Here is a 17,690-nt window from a genome sequence, read left to right as displayed (position 1 = left end):
ATGTCACAAGATCAGATCTGACTCGTATGTTATGAGCCATATTTTTGACAGAAAAATGTGCCAAATCTGTGACCTTTTGAGCATTTGGTAACAGTGGGTTTAACTTTTTTTCTTGTTTCAGGGTGTTGCTGCGTGTGAGGATGCTGTACTATCTAAGGCAGGAAGTCATTGGAGATCTGGCAGAACGCATCTTGGAGGGAGCAGACTCGAGGTTTGTGCACAAGTTGACATTTCTTGAAAAACAGTCAAATATATGGTCTAAATAAATGTAACTCTTTGTATTGCACAAAATATAGATAGTTGTTTGTCCTCCTAATCTTTCTCACCTGTTGCTATTTTTCCTTCTCAAATACAGACATATTTGATTCCCAACTAGAAATACTTTCCATGGCCCTCGTAATTTGCGTGTTAAGCTGTTGCAGATAAAAGGCCTTTTATGTGGCGAATGGCTCATGACTGGATGTAATAGAGAGATGGCTACTAATGAGTCCTATAAATTATTACTGGGATATATTTTGGTCTGTTCCACTGGCCTCTTTGGCGGGATTTCTCTTATTCTGACAGACACAACACACATCGCTGTGTACCAGGGGAATGCACTTTTTATTACAATTTTGACCCATTTAGTTAGTTTTTTTACATTTTCTGACAAGCTTAAGTCATTAGCATTTTGCACACAGACCTTCAGAGCGGTCGAAGCGTACTCTACTGGATGTTTTGATCTGGTGGTCCTTCGCTGCACCTTTCCGTCAGTTGCTCTAGACTTTCTTGCCATCTGTCCATTGCACTCTTCTTTTTTTTTTCCGCAGTGCACTTGAGTCTCATCTTTAGGTCCCCTCCCCCGCTCTCCACCCTTTCACCCAGATGTGAATGCATTTATAATGGGATGCACGTGCACTTCATGCCGATCTCTCCGCTCTGTCCCCCTCCTCCACCCTCCCCTCCCCCGGCCGATGGCTACTGTGACAGGCCCCTGTGTGTGTGTGTGTGTTGCCGCGTGCCAGACGTGAGCATACGGGGTGCCGTTGTGCCAACATATGCCAGGGGGATTTAGCATGCCAGTCTGTCGATGTGGTGCCAAGGCCGGGCATGCTGCTGTTTGCCGAGATAAGGGACCGTTTCTCTGGTTCTTCTCTTCTGTCACCCTCGGTCTATCTACTTCCATTGTGCAATTTCTCCCACTAACCAACAGCAAACACCTTTTCATAATGGAGGATTTACTACTTTCCAAAACACAAAATTAGTCTGAAATTTCCAGTCTGGTGCATTAACATGTGTAACAATACACTTGTCAACCAGATTCTTACATTTTCAATTTTACCGCTGAGCAAAAGTTTGTTTTGGTTAAGTTTCAAACTTTTAGTGAAGTAGGAAATGAGGAAACTTTGACCACGGCAGATGCCCATTTGTTTTGGTCCACAGTATTTCTGAAGATGAAGTTTTTTTCCTCATGACATTTGAGTTTATAAACTTAAAAAACACACACAGAAAAAATACAAAACCCTATATATGAATTTGTTGAACATAAACAGACTTTAAATCGTTGCCGTTTAACATTAAAATGGTGAAATTTCTTTCTAAGTCAGAAATCTGCTCTAAATCACATTACTTTTACTGATAGAGGATTGACTGTAAACCTCTTGTAAGCCCCAAGCTGATATTGACCATTGCAAATTACTCAATCTCTATCCAAATTCAATTGCGTTTACCCATCTAAAACTGAAATCACCATTTGACAATTTGCCATTTTCCTTCCCCAAAGGTATTTTCTGTTATGTATTTAATTTTAGTCTTCTTAAGCTGCCTTCCCATTCAAATACTGCCTTTATTAGTCCCTTGTATTTTGTTTCCTCAGTGAGTTGGACATCTGGATTCCTCAGCCACTCCACGCTGAGGTCCCCGCTGACTGGTGGGACATTGAGGCCGACAAGTCTCTGCTCATCGGAGTTTTCAAACATGGTAAGAAACGCATCTGATCAGCTTAAGTTCAGTACACATCAACCAGCTAGTTTGTGTATTTAAAGATGCTCTATGTACCTTTTCTTGTATCCCCACAAGAAAAGCCACATAAAGCACCTTTAAATAAATAAACCTGCTTTTCTCAATGGATATTTTATTGCTTTGCCTGGTATGTTCCACAGTATGGCTTTAGTCTCGCATTTATTCAGTTACAGTTGTTACAGGTTGCAAAATTTTTTATAGTTTGATTTGTTGTATTGTGATTTTAGCATCTTTCTTATCCTTTAAAGCACTTTGAATTACGTTGTGTACGAATTGTATTGTACAAATAAACTTGCCTTGCCTCACCTACAGAAAAAGCTTAGGAGAACATGCATTCTTACTGTATTCTTACACTTCGCCACAGATCTGACCAGTAATTTTGTCATCACCTGCATGTGTTCATGGTGATGGATAATTTTTGTTATATTCGTGGAACATTACAGGCAAAACAGTTACATATTCAAGGAAACGGGTAGTAGCCCTTCACCAGAAAAGCTGTATAGTATACCTTTAATTGGCTCAGGGATGTTTTATTATATCACTCATCTTTAGGATTAGTCCAATTTGCATTTCCTCTTGTTGATGGTAATGTACAAATCCTGCTACTTTAAACACAGAGGAACTATTATGTTTAAAGGGCCCATATTACGCCATTTTCTGATTGGTTATGTTTCCTCATCACAGAAAACACTCTGTTCCACCTTGTGATGCCATGTGGTAATACAGAAAGTGCTCCACTGTGGTTTTAAACTCCATACAACTAGAATTTTGATGATTTCAGTCCTGAAATCGCCAATCTCTACTGAACAAAAGGTAAAAGATGGCTGTTAACTTGAGAATGACCACTGTATGACATCACAAGGTGGAACAGAGCATTTTGAGCTTTGGAGATGTAGACCGACTAATGGTAAAGGATTACCAAAACATGTGTGAATGAAACAAAATGCAGCTCTGGATATTTTTTTGATGAGGTAACGGCATTATAACATGCTCACAAGAGTCTATTTTGTGTAATATGGGACCTTTTAAAAGATTGCTCTCAATTGATTGCCAAATGTAATGTGACTTTTTCTCATGGTAGTAATGTTAAAAGTGAAAAGCTTACTACAGGACAATATTATCTGAAAAGAAGCCACAAAAGAAATGTTCAACTTGACCAAAAGTGTAGTCATTTTTATAATCTCACTTTTCAAACTTTGCAGTTGAAAAGTGAGATTATAAAAAAAACACACAAAAACTACAGGGCTGAATACCAATTGCGTGGATGGAAACCATATATAGATATGTATAGTGTAATGCTACATGATAGTTGATAGATTTTAAGCAGAAATGGGCATCATCTTGAAATTACTATAATCAGTCAATGTAAAATCCAAAACCTCAACTTTGTTTAAACCAGACAAAACACTGGTTATCAATAGTATTACCTTCCTAAATGGCAGTGCATTTTAATTAAATCATGTAAATCAAATCTCTTACAAGATAGCAGTCATATTTTGAAACGAGGAGGACATACACCAGAGCTAATTGGCATCCAACTAATGGGACAAATTTCTCTGTCTTAAAAACACAAAATTTACCAACTTTTACCTTGGCCAAACCTATTGCTTATATGTATGCTTCTCAATTATCGTCTTCATTTTCCAGAGTAAACATATTACATTGTTTAAACCAGATTGAAAACCAAAGCACAATGCAATCCACCCATTGGTAAACCAGTTGCATTGTAAATCACCATTGCTGCAAAGCCATAACTTGTCAGCAGCCCCAGCGGCTCGCGTCTGACACCCTCCTCTAAACACACAATCAGGCCCCACCCACTTTCAGCCACTGCCACCGGTTGATTGGTGTTTCCGTGGTAACTGTGGTACGCAGCTGGGTTGGCTCGGCATGTGGTGGCATCGTGATTGATGGCTCCTGACGTTTTGCCTCTTTAAGCGCGCGTGGTTGCTCTTTTGGAGGGTGTTACAGGTGTTAATTTTGGGAATCAGGTCTGGCTTAATGACATGGTTAACATGCTTAACTTAAAAATGAGTTTCTTCAATCTCCCTGTTGGCCCACCTTTGGTTGCTAACTCTAAATGTGACGCTGGTTGACAGGCCAATGGGATGGGTGTCATGTGGGCTGTAGATGAAGACCCTCATTCATATTAATTTGGCTTAATTGTCATAATTTTTCCATCAATGCCACCTTCTATGATTCAATTAGGACGCACACATGCACACACACATTGGGGGAAGAATACAAAAAGGGCTCACCCATAGTTAATCATAATCCGCGTTCACATGGGAGGCCCCTGAGGTAGAGAGGTAGAGAGGGGCACACACACATACATAGCACAGCCTCATATGCAGACACAAGGCACAAGAGTTATGGCTTATAAAGGGCTCGATGATTAACGCTTGGCTGCAGGCTGGGAGTGCTGTGAGCTGGTGACAGAAGAGGTTAGGAACAATGCGTCCTATCTCTCCTAATTGAAATGTGATGGAGAGGAAGAAGGTTAAAGAGACGATGATGTGGTCATGTTATGGCGGCACTCCTCTTTTTCCACTCGGTCTCTTCCCCCTGTCATTTTCTCTCCACTTTTATGACAAAACCCTCCTTGTCCAGTTTTCTGTTTTTTCCATTAGCGACCACTGTCATAATTTCCTTTCATTGTGGGCCCCTGAAAGCATTTTTTGCATTTCCTTTTTTTTACCGCATCTCATCTTTTCCCTTTCTCATTTTATTTTTTCCCCTCTAGTCAACCTTCTAAGTGAGAATTATTTTTCTCTAATGCTGCAAAACCGCCACCAAACAATATTATACAGGTTAATCCCCAAAGCAGTACATCAATTCTTGAACTTAAGCTCAGTAATCATGTTATGGCATTCATCTTCACCATCCAAATATTTAACAATTTTGGGCATGTTTTCTTCATCTATCCAAGTGGTTAGGCATACTACTAATTAATTCCATCTATTTCTCTGTAATTTCCTCTCTGTAATTTGATTGATCTAATGAACAATTTTGCAATCCTGATTATATCCTCACTTGTTGCATTGCCTTAATAACATATTTATCTTGTTTTAATAATTTATTTTTCACATAACCAACCATATTTGTCACATTGCTTCACTGCCAATTTACTGATTTTTGTTTAAGCATATTGAAATTTACTTGTAGCATCCCTTTGAACTCCTTGTACCAGTGCTGATACCCATTACACCTTTGCTTTATATTTGTATGCATTTTCCAGGTTGCAGTCTCTCCTCTTCTATTTCCTCATCATTAAACTCATATCTTTCTTCCTTTGCTCCCTCTTTTGGCCGATTTCTCAGTAGGACCTGCACAGTCTAATCTGTTCTGCCTGAATGCCTCTAACGGACAAACACCCACTAGCTCACTCACATGGACGCCATGACACTTCCCTCTCTCTCCTCTCTTCTTCCGCTATATCTTTCTTGCCCGCCCTTCCTCCTTTTTCTCCCAATCTCTTTTTTTGCTTTTCTCTTACTCTCCTGTCCTTTCCCATCCCTCTTTCTCCCTCTCATCGCTCTCACTTCTGTTCTTGCTTACTCCGTCTTTCTCCCACTCTCTAACACTTGTGTTTCACGTCTCTCTCTCCTCTCTCTTTCCTATGTACTTGCTTCTCCACACTTCTTTCCCCTCTCTTCACTCTTCCTCTTTTCTTGCTTACCCCCTCATTCTCCTTACTCTCCTTGCTTACTTGCTTACTCCTCTTCTCCCTCTTTCTCTCCTAGCGTATCCCCTTTTTCCCCTCCATCTCCTCCCTTCTCTCTCCCCTCTCTCTCCTTGCTTATCCCCTCTTCTCTCCTATAGCTTGCTTGGTCTCTCTCTCTCCTCTCTCTCTCTCCTCCCTCTCTTGACACAAATGAGCACCTGCAGGCTCCCTCCCCTCTCCACGTGCACACTCTTGACGTGCACGTGCATCATGCTGCTAACTCTGTCCACACACACAAACTCTGAGCCTGTCAGCAGCTGGCTCCTGGGGTCTGCCCTTCTGCCACTGTTTTTGTCTCCCTTCATTTTAATATGGATGCCCAGGGTGTCTGCGCATCCTAGCACCACTTCTGTTCAGGCACAACTTTCTGTTTCCTCTTTCTAGGATTTTTCTGTTGCTTCCACTTCAATTTATTGAAAGTCTAAATGGTTTCATTTGTTTCTTCATTTAAGTTCTCAGGGTTTGCTTAGGATTCAGTTTAAAAATTCAGTCCACTTTTTAAAAATACCATTAGGGTGCTTGCTGGGAAACTTATATTCACACTTGAATCATTTGTCTTTTTTACATAAATAAAAATTGCAATTTTTCGCAACACGTTTTCAAAATAGTGGATTGGGACCTAAACATGGCTGTGTGGTCTATAAACATGTTTTGTTTTTTCAATATTTGATGTCACATCCAATTTGATTCCTTGGGAGTTTTTTCTTTCTTTCTTTTTTCTTTTTTTTTTTTTTTAACATCTCAAATTTTATAAACCCAAACATTTAAATCTGTATTTAGCTAATTTAAACTGGTAAAATGTCCTTCATGTCAGTACACTAAAACGGCCTCTGTGCTTGCTTCCTCTTCACACTGTCTCTTCGTCTCCAGGCTATGAGAAGTACAACTCGATGCGAGCCGACCCGGCGCTGTGTTTCTTGGAGCGAGTGGGCATGCCAGACGCCAAGGCGATCGCGGCCGAGCAGAGGGGCACTGACATGATGGCAGATGGCGTCGAGGGGTAAGAGGGCACCCATCACTGTCCACTTCTGTCACTGCTACTTTTGGCTTTGGCGAGATTTAGAGTTGCCAAAAGTGAATTTAGCTAAATCCAAATGGCCTTTTTAATGCTTTACAGTTTTGAAGTGGGCTACAGTAATAATGGGACATCACAATATGCTGCAAATTTGTTTTTACCATACCAGCCAGTGTAATTTAAAATCACAGCGTGCTTTAACCAAAATACTTACAAATTTATACAAAATAGATTTTTTATTTATATATTTTTTTTATTAAAACCAGTAGTCTTTCATCCAAGAGATTTCATGAGTTCTGAGGAGACATTGGAGTTAATGGAACTTGAAATGTCAATACCTAACATAATTATTCCATGCCATCACAATACATTTTCTGGATATTTTGCAGTATTAAACATCCTAGAAATACTTTTAAGTTTGTCTGCCTAATGTTTTGTGTTCTCTGATTTGCAGTGAAGATGAGGATCCCGAGTACAAACCTTTGCGTATGCCTTTTAAGGACGACATGGACGACTTCACCAACTCCCCTCTGGATGACACTGCGGATGGAGAGACTGAAGGTAAACACACTAAAAAGTGCACGGAAAATTGCACCGAAAGCCTTTAAACATGCACACCCACTTCTTCAAATAACCAACATAATAAACGGGCACAACTCAACTACTAACACAAGGCTGTCATTACAAAATATAATGACAACTTGCCTCTAGTTTCTAAATCTTAACCGAAACTGAGCTTAATTTTGTTCACATTGGTTAGACGTTGAAACTGCATCATCATTGTGGTTAGACATGCTGCCTTGCCATTTATGTCCATATCCTTTTAAATACCCAGGCCCACATTGTAAATAAGAATTTCTTACTTGTCATTGATTGCCCAGCCCTAGACACACTTTTAAAATAACAATTTGGCCATCCTCTATCCTCAGGTAAATCTGAAAACGGGCAAGTCATTGCTTCAGGAAGTGGAGCTCCTGGACCCAACGAGAAGCTTTACTGGCCTGCGGCTTCGGCCCTCACAGCCCGCCTGCGTCGCCTTATCACGGCTTACCAGCGATCAAACCGCCGAGAACTGCTGCGTCAAGAGGCCCTCAACAGACCGGATGGCAGGAGAAGGCGGCGGCGTGATTTTATGCCATCAATCTCCATGGTAACCGAAGCTGGGGGCGGGGCAACTGCTTTCCTTCAAGATGGCGCCGCGGTGTTCATGGCGGACGGAAATGCATACCTGGCCAAAGGAGGAGCGTACTTCGCCAAAGGGTCGCAGTTTATGCCAGATGCTTCACCAGTGTTGGCTGCTAGTCCACTGATGCCTGATGGAGCTATGTACTATGAGAGGAGACAGAGGTAAGAGTTAAACAATTTGGTATTTTGACCAGTAACACACTTCAGACCGCAACTGGCTCAAAAATAGGAGTTTAAAAATGTGATTTGTGCAATAGAAATGATTAACTAGTCGACTGACTTGTCTACTGCTAAAATTAATAAAAATAATACAATGTTGTAAACAATTTATGCCCAAACTGTAGTATTATCAATGGCAACGGTGATTGACAGAACACTGGACATTCAGCAACCTGTTAAACCAATTCCACAACATTGTAACACCTTGGTATCCCTGCACCACATCTTCATGTTTGTTTAAATGTGATTAAATGTTTGCTCTAATTATCTCTGTAAAAAACCTTTGTATTCTTAGTTTGGCATTTTGTGTTGTTATAGATGGACCCGTCGTGAGGAAGCAGACTTCTACCGTGTTGTGTCCACTTTCGGTGTTGTCTTTGACACAGAGAAACAGAAGTTTGATTGGGCTCAGTTCAGGTCCATTGCCAGACTGGACAAGAAGACTGATGACAGCCTTGAGAAATACTACTATGCCTTTATTGCCATGTGTAAACGAGTCTGCAGGATGAAGAATGATGCAGGTAAGTTAAATGGATACTGTCATTCTACATATATTTTTATACAAAAGGTTGAATGTTCTTTCTTTATATTGATCACTGCAAGTATAATAATAATAATTATATATATATATAATATGTGCGTGTGTGTGTATATATATATATGTATGTATGTATATATATATATATATATATATATATATATATATATATATATATATATATATATATATATATATATATATACACACAGAATTATAAAGTGACATTTTAATTTTTTTTTAAATTAACACTATTCACAGACTGATAAACAAATAGTTTATTATTAGAATGATTAAGGATTAGCAACTACTTTTAAAGGGTTGAAGTTGGGGTTAGGGTATCAATGAAGTATTTACTAAGCCAGAATCATTCTAATAAACAATGTTGCTATTACAATCCCTTAATAAAGCATGAAGAAAGATATAATTGATAAAGTGTTACTAAAACAATGATCAATGGGTTGTCTGCTCTGATGGACTATTGTTATTTTGTCTTTGAAGATTAGTGAAATTACTTTGAAAAATGGTCTTGTGTACATACTGAATACTGTCTTTTCTTCCCCTCAGAGCTCCCAGACCCCAGCCTTATCATTGACCCCATCACTGAGGAGCGTGCCTCTCGGACCCTGTACCGGATTGAGCTGCTGCGGCGCATCCGAGAGCAAGTCCTGCCCCATCCCCTACTTTCAGAGCGACTGAAGCTGTGCCAGCCCTCTCCTGATCTGCCCGAGTGGTGGGAGTGTGGCCGCCATGACCGCGACCTCCTCCTGGGAGCAGCTAAACACGGAGTGAGCCGAACGGATTACCACATACTCAACGATCCTGGTTTGTCCTTTTTGGAAGCTCACCAGCGTTTTACAGGCCAACGGGGGTCCGGATTTACCACGGCAGCCCAGGGAGATGTGGCTAAATCGGTGTTGGAGGGCAGCGCTGGGCCCCTCCCCACTCCAGCCGAACTGGCGAGAGCGGCCGAGGCTGCAGGCATGGCCCTAAATTTGTCTATTGATGAGGGAAAGGATGAAGTTAAAATGGAAACCGAAGAAAATGTTGACATTTCTTGCACCAAAGTTGAACCTGCTAAAGTCAAGGAAGAAGTTGCTGTCAAATCGGAGGTTAAAACTGAACAGGAAGTTGAACAAATGGACACAACAGAGGTGAAGGAGGAGAAGGCTGTATCTTCACCAGTCAAAAGTGATGATAAGACTCCTATTGAAGCTGTCGGGGACCAAACTGAGATCAAGGAACAGCCCGCCTCCCCTCCCAAAGCACAATCTGAAATCAAGATAGTGGAGGAGGAAGTGACAGAGGTACAAGTCAACCCCAAGTCTCCAAAATCTCCCAAGTCAGCTGACCCTGAAAAGAGTCCAGAAGAGGAGGAGGAAGAGGAGAGAATGGACGAAGATGACAAATCTGAAAAGTCATCTCAGGCTGAAGGTGCGAAACGGCTAAGTGAAAATAAATCTGCTTTTATTTTTAAAATCCTGCCACTACAGGTTAGTATATAGTCAAAGCCTTAATAGAGAGTTTTTAGGAAGGGGATTAGGTGCAAATGACTGCATTTATCATCCCATTTGTTGTGGAAAGCAGATGTAAAGTTTTTTCAAATCTGTATTAATGTGGAGGCTTGCACTGGTAAAGACAAATTATTATAAACCTATGGTAAATGACTATTCATATTCTTACAGCCAATATCTTTAGATTCCCACCAGTCTTTTCATTTTGGCCCATTCCCAGTCACAGGCCTATTTCCGATCCCCCCTCATGACTTGGCAGTGTTTTAATGAGTCCAGTTCCAGAGGCGAGAGACCAAAATGAGCTTTATCCCATGATGACTATTTGAAAACCTTTTTAATTAAGTATCCACGTGACTCTCTCTGTCCCACCACAGCGAGCGCACCATCTGAGCAGAAAAACTTTGACGAGGAGAGCATCGCATCTTTGAGCACAACTGCCAGAGATGAAACCAGAGACGGATTCTGTCCAGATGACCTCCCAGAAACCTCAGCTCTGCAGGCCTTACAGGAACGCACGTTTGCCTTCTCCTTCTGGCCCAAGGTGAGAAATATGGCGCTTCTGTATTGGCCACTCCAACCCAAAACATTGGGTAACACAATAACTACACTATTTACTGCCTTAATAAAGAAAAACTTAAACTATTTGTTAATTATGAATTAAGTAGTAACTAAGCCTCAGTCAATCTTCATAAGACTTAAGGGTTAAACGTTTGGTTTAGGGTATGAAATAGTTCACTATGAATGAGTCTTTCTTGCTTGCTTCATGCTTTGTGGTGTCATTATAAAGTGTTAAGTGCCAAAGTCCTAACAGTTGTATTTGATGCAGTGCAAATATGTTACACAAACAAAAGAAATGAGTGACAAAATTACTCGAAAGGATTTTAATGAAACCAGGTCTTGATCTGGACCAAACAAAGTCTACTTCAGGAGGACTAATCAGGGATCAAACCAGGACATGAATGCAGCCTTCAAGTTACTTCAAGGCATCCTGAAAAATGTAATAAACATTTCACTTTAAAATTAAAAATTAATCTCCTGCGAGTTTTTTTTGTTATATTTAACAAAAACAAGACTACTTTATAATTATAACAGTAAATGAGTAAAGGTTGGATCCTCTGATTGCATCCTTGTGCATCCTTTCTACCCAGGATCGAGTGATGATCAACAGAATGGACAACATCTGCGAGGCCGTGCTGAAGGGGAAGTGGCCTGTGAACCGTCGCCACATCTTTGACTTCCATGGAAACCTGTTGCCTGGACACGGCTCATCCGTCTCCACGCCGTCTGTCGCCGCAGGGATGGAGCAGCGGCGGAGCTTGGCCGAGCTGGCGATGGCCGGCCTCCACACGGGCTACAGCGGGAGTGAGGACACCACGCTGTCTCCACAAGTCCATGTACGTGTCAAAAGTCTGGTTTACTTTACAATGGAAATGCAGCACAAGTGACACTAGCTATGTTTACATGCTCACCAAAAATATGATCATTATCTGATTTATGGAGTTATCAGATTATTAAAATGTCTTTTAAACAGTTGCTTTGGATTCTGATGTCACTTGTGCAGTGTGTTTTGACAAGGAGCATTATGCAAAAAAGGGCAAACTAGAAATGTGGCAAAGAAAATTAAAGAAGACATTTTATAATTCATTCTTTGTTTTCAAATTCAACAGTTACTCTAAAAAAATCATAGATTAATGAAGTGTTTTTGTTGATGTGATTTGTTCGCCATGTACCCACTGTGATAATCAAATGCAGTATTTACGCAAAATTGAAATATTGTTCGTATAGAGTTGCATATTAGCATTCAACTACTGAGTCAAACTGCAAACAAGGTTTGTATAAATTGGTTTGCATAATATTTGAAATTAATGAGAGGAATTGTACATCATGTCTGTCATAGTGTATCTGATGTTAATGGGTTGATTTAAGCTTGAAAGTGAAACATTAAAAGGATCCCTGGTGTATGTATAGTTTAGTATGTCTGAACATTCTAATAGATTCATTATTATTCAGGTGTAAACTTTGCTTACTGTCCAGTACATTAGGGCTGCAAGATGCAATTGGATCAATTTGAATGGATATATTTGGCAAATTTCAAGGGCTACATTTTTTTTTTTTAAGTACTACAATTTCCTCCATACACAACACAATATTTTGTCTTATTCTTTGTAAAAATGGCTAACACTGTAGTTCATATCTGTACCGACATTCTGAAACGTGGTTCTTGTATTAGTTCATGTTTCAGTCTTTTTCTCAGTTCAGTGTGAACTGAGAACAGAATCCTATTAAAATTGAAATCTCAAATATAACAGCAATGCTTGACAGAAAAATTACAAATATATTTTCCACAAATCATTCAGCCCTAGAATACATTAATACCTGTTGTACATCTGTAACACATGTTCCATCCGGTAGGAGGATGCTCTTGGTCTAGGAGTGCCCAAACAGAGGCGTAGAAGGAGGAGGAAGATTGAGATTGAGGCGGAGAGAGCGGCGAAGAGGCGTAACCTTATGGAGATGGTGGCTCAGCTCCGAGAGAGCCACTCCACTACAGATGCCCAAAGTCAGGCCATAGACTTAACAAAGGTGAGGGTCTACTCTAGTGTTTGTATTAGTTATTTTAGGAGCTCTTTATGACAGCCATACCAGCAAATTTAAGCGACCTCGAAGAGTTCACAGTGGTCATATTGGTTTGTTTTGTAACTTTGTTCCCATGTTATGTGCCAATAGACAACAGATGGAAATTGGCGCCTTTGCTATTATCTGACATATTTACACTGTAGTTGCAGTGTATAATAAATAAAAAGTGGTAACATAAATGTTAATGCTACTACTGAGAAAAAGGGCCTAAAATAAGACCTTTTTAGAATTGGTAGTAAGATGTGTCAGAGAAATTCACTTGTCAAGACCACTCTGAATACAAAATGAAGATTTAAGAAAACTTATAAGAAGGCAACACCTGGAAAAGATCTACATTTTTTAAAAAACAACATTTTTTACAAGATATTCTATTATTTTTTGGAGATTATTAATTGTTTTTGTCTTCTGATCCATCTAAGTACAACACTAACTTCCTAATCTCGTTTCCAGGGTATGCACCACAAAGCCTCTCCCTCATTGGCTGGTTTTTCGAGTGGCCTTAGCCCCTCCCTCAAGGCTCAGATGGACCTGTTGCAGGCATCCTCCACGGGACACAGGGCCAATGGGTCTTTGGACATGGACCTTCCACTGATGATGAGGAGGAGGCGGGGACGAAGGAAAAATGTGGAGACCCTCGACATGATGTTTATGGGAAACAAGAGACCCTCTGGGGTAAGTGGAACAAGTTTCCTATGGGGCAAAGAAGTCTCTTGGAGTTGAAAGTTACATTCCATCATCTTCATGTGATATTAGTTCTATGATGGATCAAGACTATTTTAAAACAAATCCATACACACTTAGTACAGTTATCAGGAAAGGTCAAATTTCTGTGTGCTCTTTTTTCTATAAAATGCAATTCAATCTTGTGTATGCATTTTACAACATATAATTACATTTTGTGTTTGGTTCATGGTTTTCAATGTAGAATTAAATCGGTTGGTTCCAAATAACAAATCCAGATTGCCTCAGTCAGCATGTTTTTTTAAGTTGGGTATGTCTGTTTTCGGGGGGGGGGGGGGGGTTTCTTCAACTTTAACTAATGTTTTTCTTTTTTATCTTTTAGGATGAGGCAGAGACTGTGAAGGTGGCCAATGTGGAAGCTGCCAGCAGACCCATCACTGTGCCGGACCAGAGCCCCACTGGCCGCTCTCTGGCCTCTGGAAGTCTGGACGACGAAGAGGCTGCAGTGTCCAACAAAGACCTGGGGGAGTGGTTGAGGCAGAACCCCTCATTTGCTATGGACATGTCTGGATTCGCACCAGTAAGTCTTTTCACTTTGATTAATTTCTAATGCATTTTGAGTGCTGTAATAACATGTTTTTCTTGTTTTGTTGCAGAAGACTGATGCAGAAATGCTCCTGTCTCAGTTCTCAAAGCCCAAGCAGAAACGCCCATCGCTGCCGAACCCAAACAAGATTGACATAAACACCCTGACCGGAGACGAGAGGGTGCCTGTAGTCAATAGACGCAATGGACGCAAGGCAAGTAGTAGTATTGATGGTAGTATTTTAACTTGTATGCATTTCTCACATTTTCCTATCATACCAAGCACTGGGCACTAATTTTTAATCTTTTGTTGTATAGATGGGTGGTGCTATGGCTCCCCCCATGAAAGAGCTCTCCAGATGGCTTTTGGAGAACCCAGAGTTTTCCATTTCCCCTGATTGGACAGACATTGTGAAACAGTCTGTAAGTACTTCTGCTGGAGTTGTCTTGTATTGTTTATGTATTAAAGGATATTTTCTAACACAGTACTTTCCATTTACCCAGGGTTTCCTCCCAGAAGCCATGTTTGACCGCCTCCTCACCGGCCCGGTGGTGAGAGAGGAGGGCGTTAGACGAAGGGGGCGTCGGCCTAAATCTGAAATCGCCAAAGCCGCAGCAGCCGCACAAGTGGCAGCAGCTCAGGCAGCTCAGGCTTCTTTGGCCTCAGCAGCATCCTCTGCAGGTATGAAACATTAAATCAGCACTGTAGCAAAATTTTACTATTGCCAATAAATCTGCTACAAAAGTAAATTCTTCACTTATAAACTATTATTTTGTTAGCAGTCTGTCTTCATTGATTTCAGTCAGACACATTGTATTCTCTGTCTGTGCTACTTGTGGGATGTTGATTCCATGATTAGTCCAGACTTGACCCTCGTTTTAAACCTGAATAAGTCTGGATTTTATCTAGTCATTGGTAACTTATTGTATTGACCCTCATGCTAATATTTATCTAATGTTTGTGTCTTAACAGAGCTTGATTAGTAGTTTTTTTTTCTGTTTTGTTATTTGGTTTTTGTTTAACTCTTTTTGTACTTTATAGGAGGCATCAACCCTCTGCTGCTGAACAGTCTGTTTGGTGGGATGGACCTGTCTTCTCTTCAGAGCCTCCAGTCTTTACAGTTGGCCGCTGGACTCATGGCCTTCCCCACCGCTGACCCCAAACAGGCTGCAGCCGCAGCCTCCATACTTCCTCTCATGATGCCAGGAGTGGGTGCCCTTCCCAATATGGCCGCTCTGCCCAACATGTTCAGCTTGGGAGGTCTGTTCGGCAGTAATCTCACTGCAGCCGCCACTGCTACTGCCACCTCCAGTCCGTCTGCCGCTACTGTGTCTGCAAATACCAACGGGACATCTGAGGAGGGTGAAGATAAGCACGGCAAGAATGAAGACAAGGAGGTAGAAGAGGTCGAAGGAGCTGAGGATGGCGAAACAGAGGCAAAGAAGAAAGCTGATGGAGATGCCAAACTTTCAGTGGATAAACCAGCAGAAGAGGCAGCAGCACAAGCCTCCACGACTGAATCAGCTGATGCTACTCTAAACGGAGATGCTGCCGCCCTGCTTGCCGCTGCTGGAATGTCCGCCAACTCTCTCGCCTTTAACCCTTTCCTGCTCTCCACAGTGGCCCCGGGACTGCTCTACCCCTCCATGTTCTTGCCTCCAGGTCTGGGTGGGCTCATGCCAGGCTTCCCCTCTGCCTCCACACTGGCTGAGCTGCAGACTGCCATGGCCGGAGCACTAGGGGGCACCACAGGGCCCTCAGACTCCCAAAGCAACGAGAAGGACAGATCAGAAAAGGATGCAGGAGCTGAGGACGATGAATTGGACACACCCAAGACTCCCTGCTGGACGACGGGGCGATGGCTGCGGAGGACGAGGAAGAGGATGAGGAGGAAGCACAGTCTCCGCAGAAGGACAAAAGTGACTGAAACATGAACTGAATCTAGCCTTGGACATTTCCTCACCTCTGACCTCTTCACGTTTACACGCCTCCAGCAGAAATATCCAAACTATTAACGACTGACTTTTGTGTTTTGTTTTGTTTTTTTTTTCTTTCAATTGTTGATTTTTCAGTTTGTATTTTGGGCCAGGTGTATTCGCTATGTGTCAGAGAGGCGGGGGTGTGACAAGTCTCTTTTGACCGATAGTTTAGTCAGGGAAAATCCTCACAAAGACTGTTTCTATTTTTCTGGTAGAGGCCTTCGTGCCCACTCTTTTCTCACCATCTCTCAGTCGGACTCACCAGGTTCCACTAGTACTATTATTATTATTGTTATTATTATTGCTGCTTTCAGCTCTCAAACCATGGTTCTCTTTAGTTTCATTTCCTTCTTTTTCAGGATTGTTTGTTGCTGGCAGCGTCTCTTGAATCAGTGCTTCTCAAATGGCATTATTATCCATTGTTAACCTGTCTGACAAAGCTGCTGCGAAGGAAAATGTAATGGTTGATTTAACTGTTTTACTTTAGAGCAGGTATTTTTAGTTCTCACATATCCAAGAAAAGGCCAGTCTCACTCACTGCCTATACATTACTTCACCCATACACTAAAGAACCCACGGTTAGACTGTATGAGTGAACCAGTACTGTCAGTCCCACACTGTTTGATCCAGTATGTCCACTGCCTGGTCCAGTCCCTCTATAGACAAGTGATGGACAGGTCTTCCAGGCCCCAACAGCGCCACCTTCTGAGGGTTCCTGTGAATAGACCAGAGCAGTGGCACTTCAGGTAGATGGTTCTTCTATAACGAGGCACATCAGCTGATCGAATTCCCATTTGCTGCCACAATGAAAAGTTGTTTTTATGTTATTTTTGCTACACATTTTTTCCGATAGTTTCAGACCAAGTGCTGCTCCCTCGTTTGTTCTCTTAATAAAGACTGTTCTATAGTCAAACACACTGACTCTGGCCTGGCCCCACAGCACACACATTTCAGTCCATTTGAAATACTTGAAAAGCACACAGGGGGTGCTTGAGTTGTTTTCGTGCCCATTCCCGACCGCCTCTAGAGGTTCAGACATTTGGAAGTACATTCACTGTGGCCAGGTCTACTACACTTGCTCCAGCAGACAGGCAGACTCTCCCCGGCTTCACAGGGCCAACTGGACAGTGCTGGGGTCACCTTTGCTGTCACAGGCCCTTCTCTGCTGATGCTGAGACAGCAATAACCAAGGCAGCTTTTGAATGTCCAACATCACTCACCCACACTCGCAACACACTATATGAATAACCACAAGTGTCGTATGAATAGAGAAAACTGTAAATGACAGATATGTACTGCAATCAATTTTGTCTCACTCTGTTCCTGTTGATGCACTGGTGTTAAAGAGTTAAAATAATCAGGTACCTTTATTACTTAGCTACTTTTCTTGAAAATGGACTTTTTGTTACTTTTAGCCAGCAAGCTGAAGAGCATTACCTCAAAATTCTTATCTAGCCTTGAAGTTTACAGACATACCATGTAAATGTTTTTCCTCTTTTTTTGGTGTGTGTCTTTTTGTTTTTTTGTTTTTTTGGAGACATCATGTATGATGAATTGTAGCTATGATGCTTTTAATAAAAGTGAATCATGATATTCGCCTAGGAAACCAAA

General features: G+C 41.4%; 1 protein-coding gene across 1 annotated transcript in view; it reads left to right on the top strand.

Annotated features, from left to right (window-relative positions):
• Positions 1–17,690, top strand: part of chd7 (chromodomain helicase DNA binding protein 7) — a 71,751-nt gene extending 54,061 nt beyond the window's left edge. Inside the window, 17 exon segments of the mRNA XM_033982036.2 lie at positions 122–211; positions 1,856–1,959; positions 6,596–6,725; positions 7,195–7,301; positions 7,670–8,087; positions 8,463–8,665; positions 9,250–10,116; positions 10,571–10,737; positions 11,345–11,590; positions 12,609–12,779; positions 13,284–13,505; positions 13,897–14,094; positions 14,171–14,314; positions 14,418–14,522; positions 14,604–14,781; positions 15,142–15,918; positions 15,921–17,690. Of these exon segments, the coding sequence (XP_033837927.2) occupies positions 122–211; positions 1,856–1,959; positions 6,596–6,725; positions 7,195–7,301; positions 7,670–8,087; positions 8,463–8,665; positions 9,250–10,116; positions 10,571–10,737; positions 11,345–11,590; positions 12,609–12,779; positions 13,284–13,505; positions 13,897–14,094; positions 14,171–14,314; positions 14,418–14,522; positions 14,604–14,781; positions 15,142–15,918; positions 15,921–16,027 (4,234 nt within the window). The 3' untranslated portion in view covers positions 16,028–17,690.

The sequence above is a fragment of the Periophthalmus magnuspinnatus genome, chromosome 17 (assembly GCF_009829125.3).
Source record: "Periophthalmus magnuspinnatus isolate fPerMag1 chromosome 17, fPerMag1.2.pri, whole genome shotgun sequence".
Classification (NCBI taxonomy): domain Eukaryota; kingdom Metazoa; phylum Chordata; class Actinopteri; order Gobiiformes; family Gobiidae; genus Periophthalmus; species Periophthalmus magnuspinnatus.
This window is presented reverse-complemented; position numbering and strand designations above follow the sequence as displayed.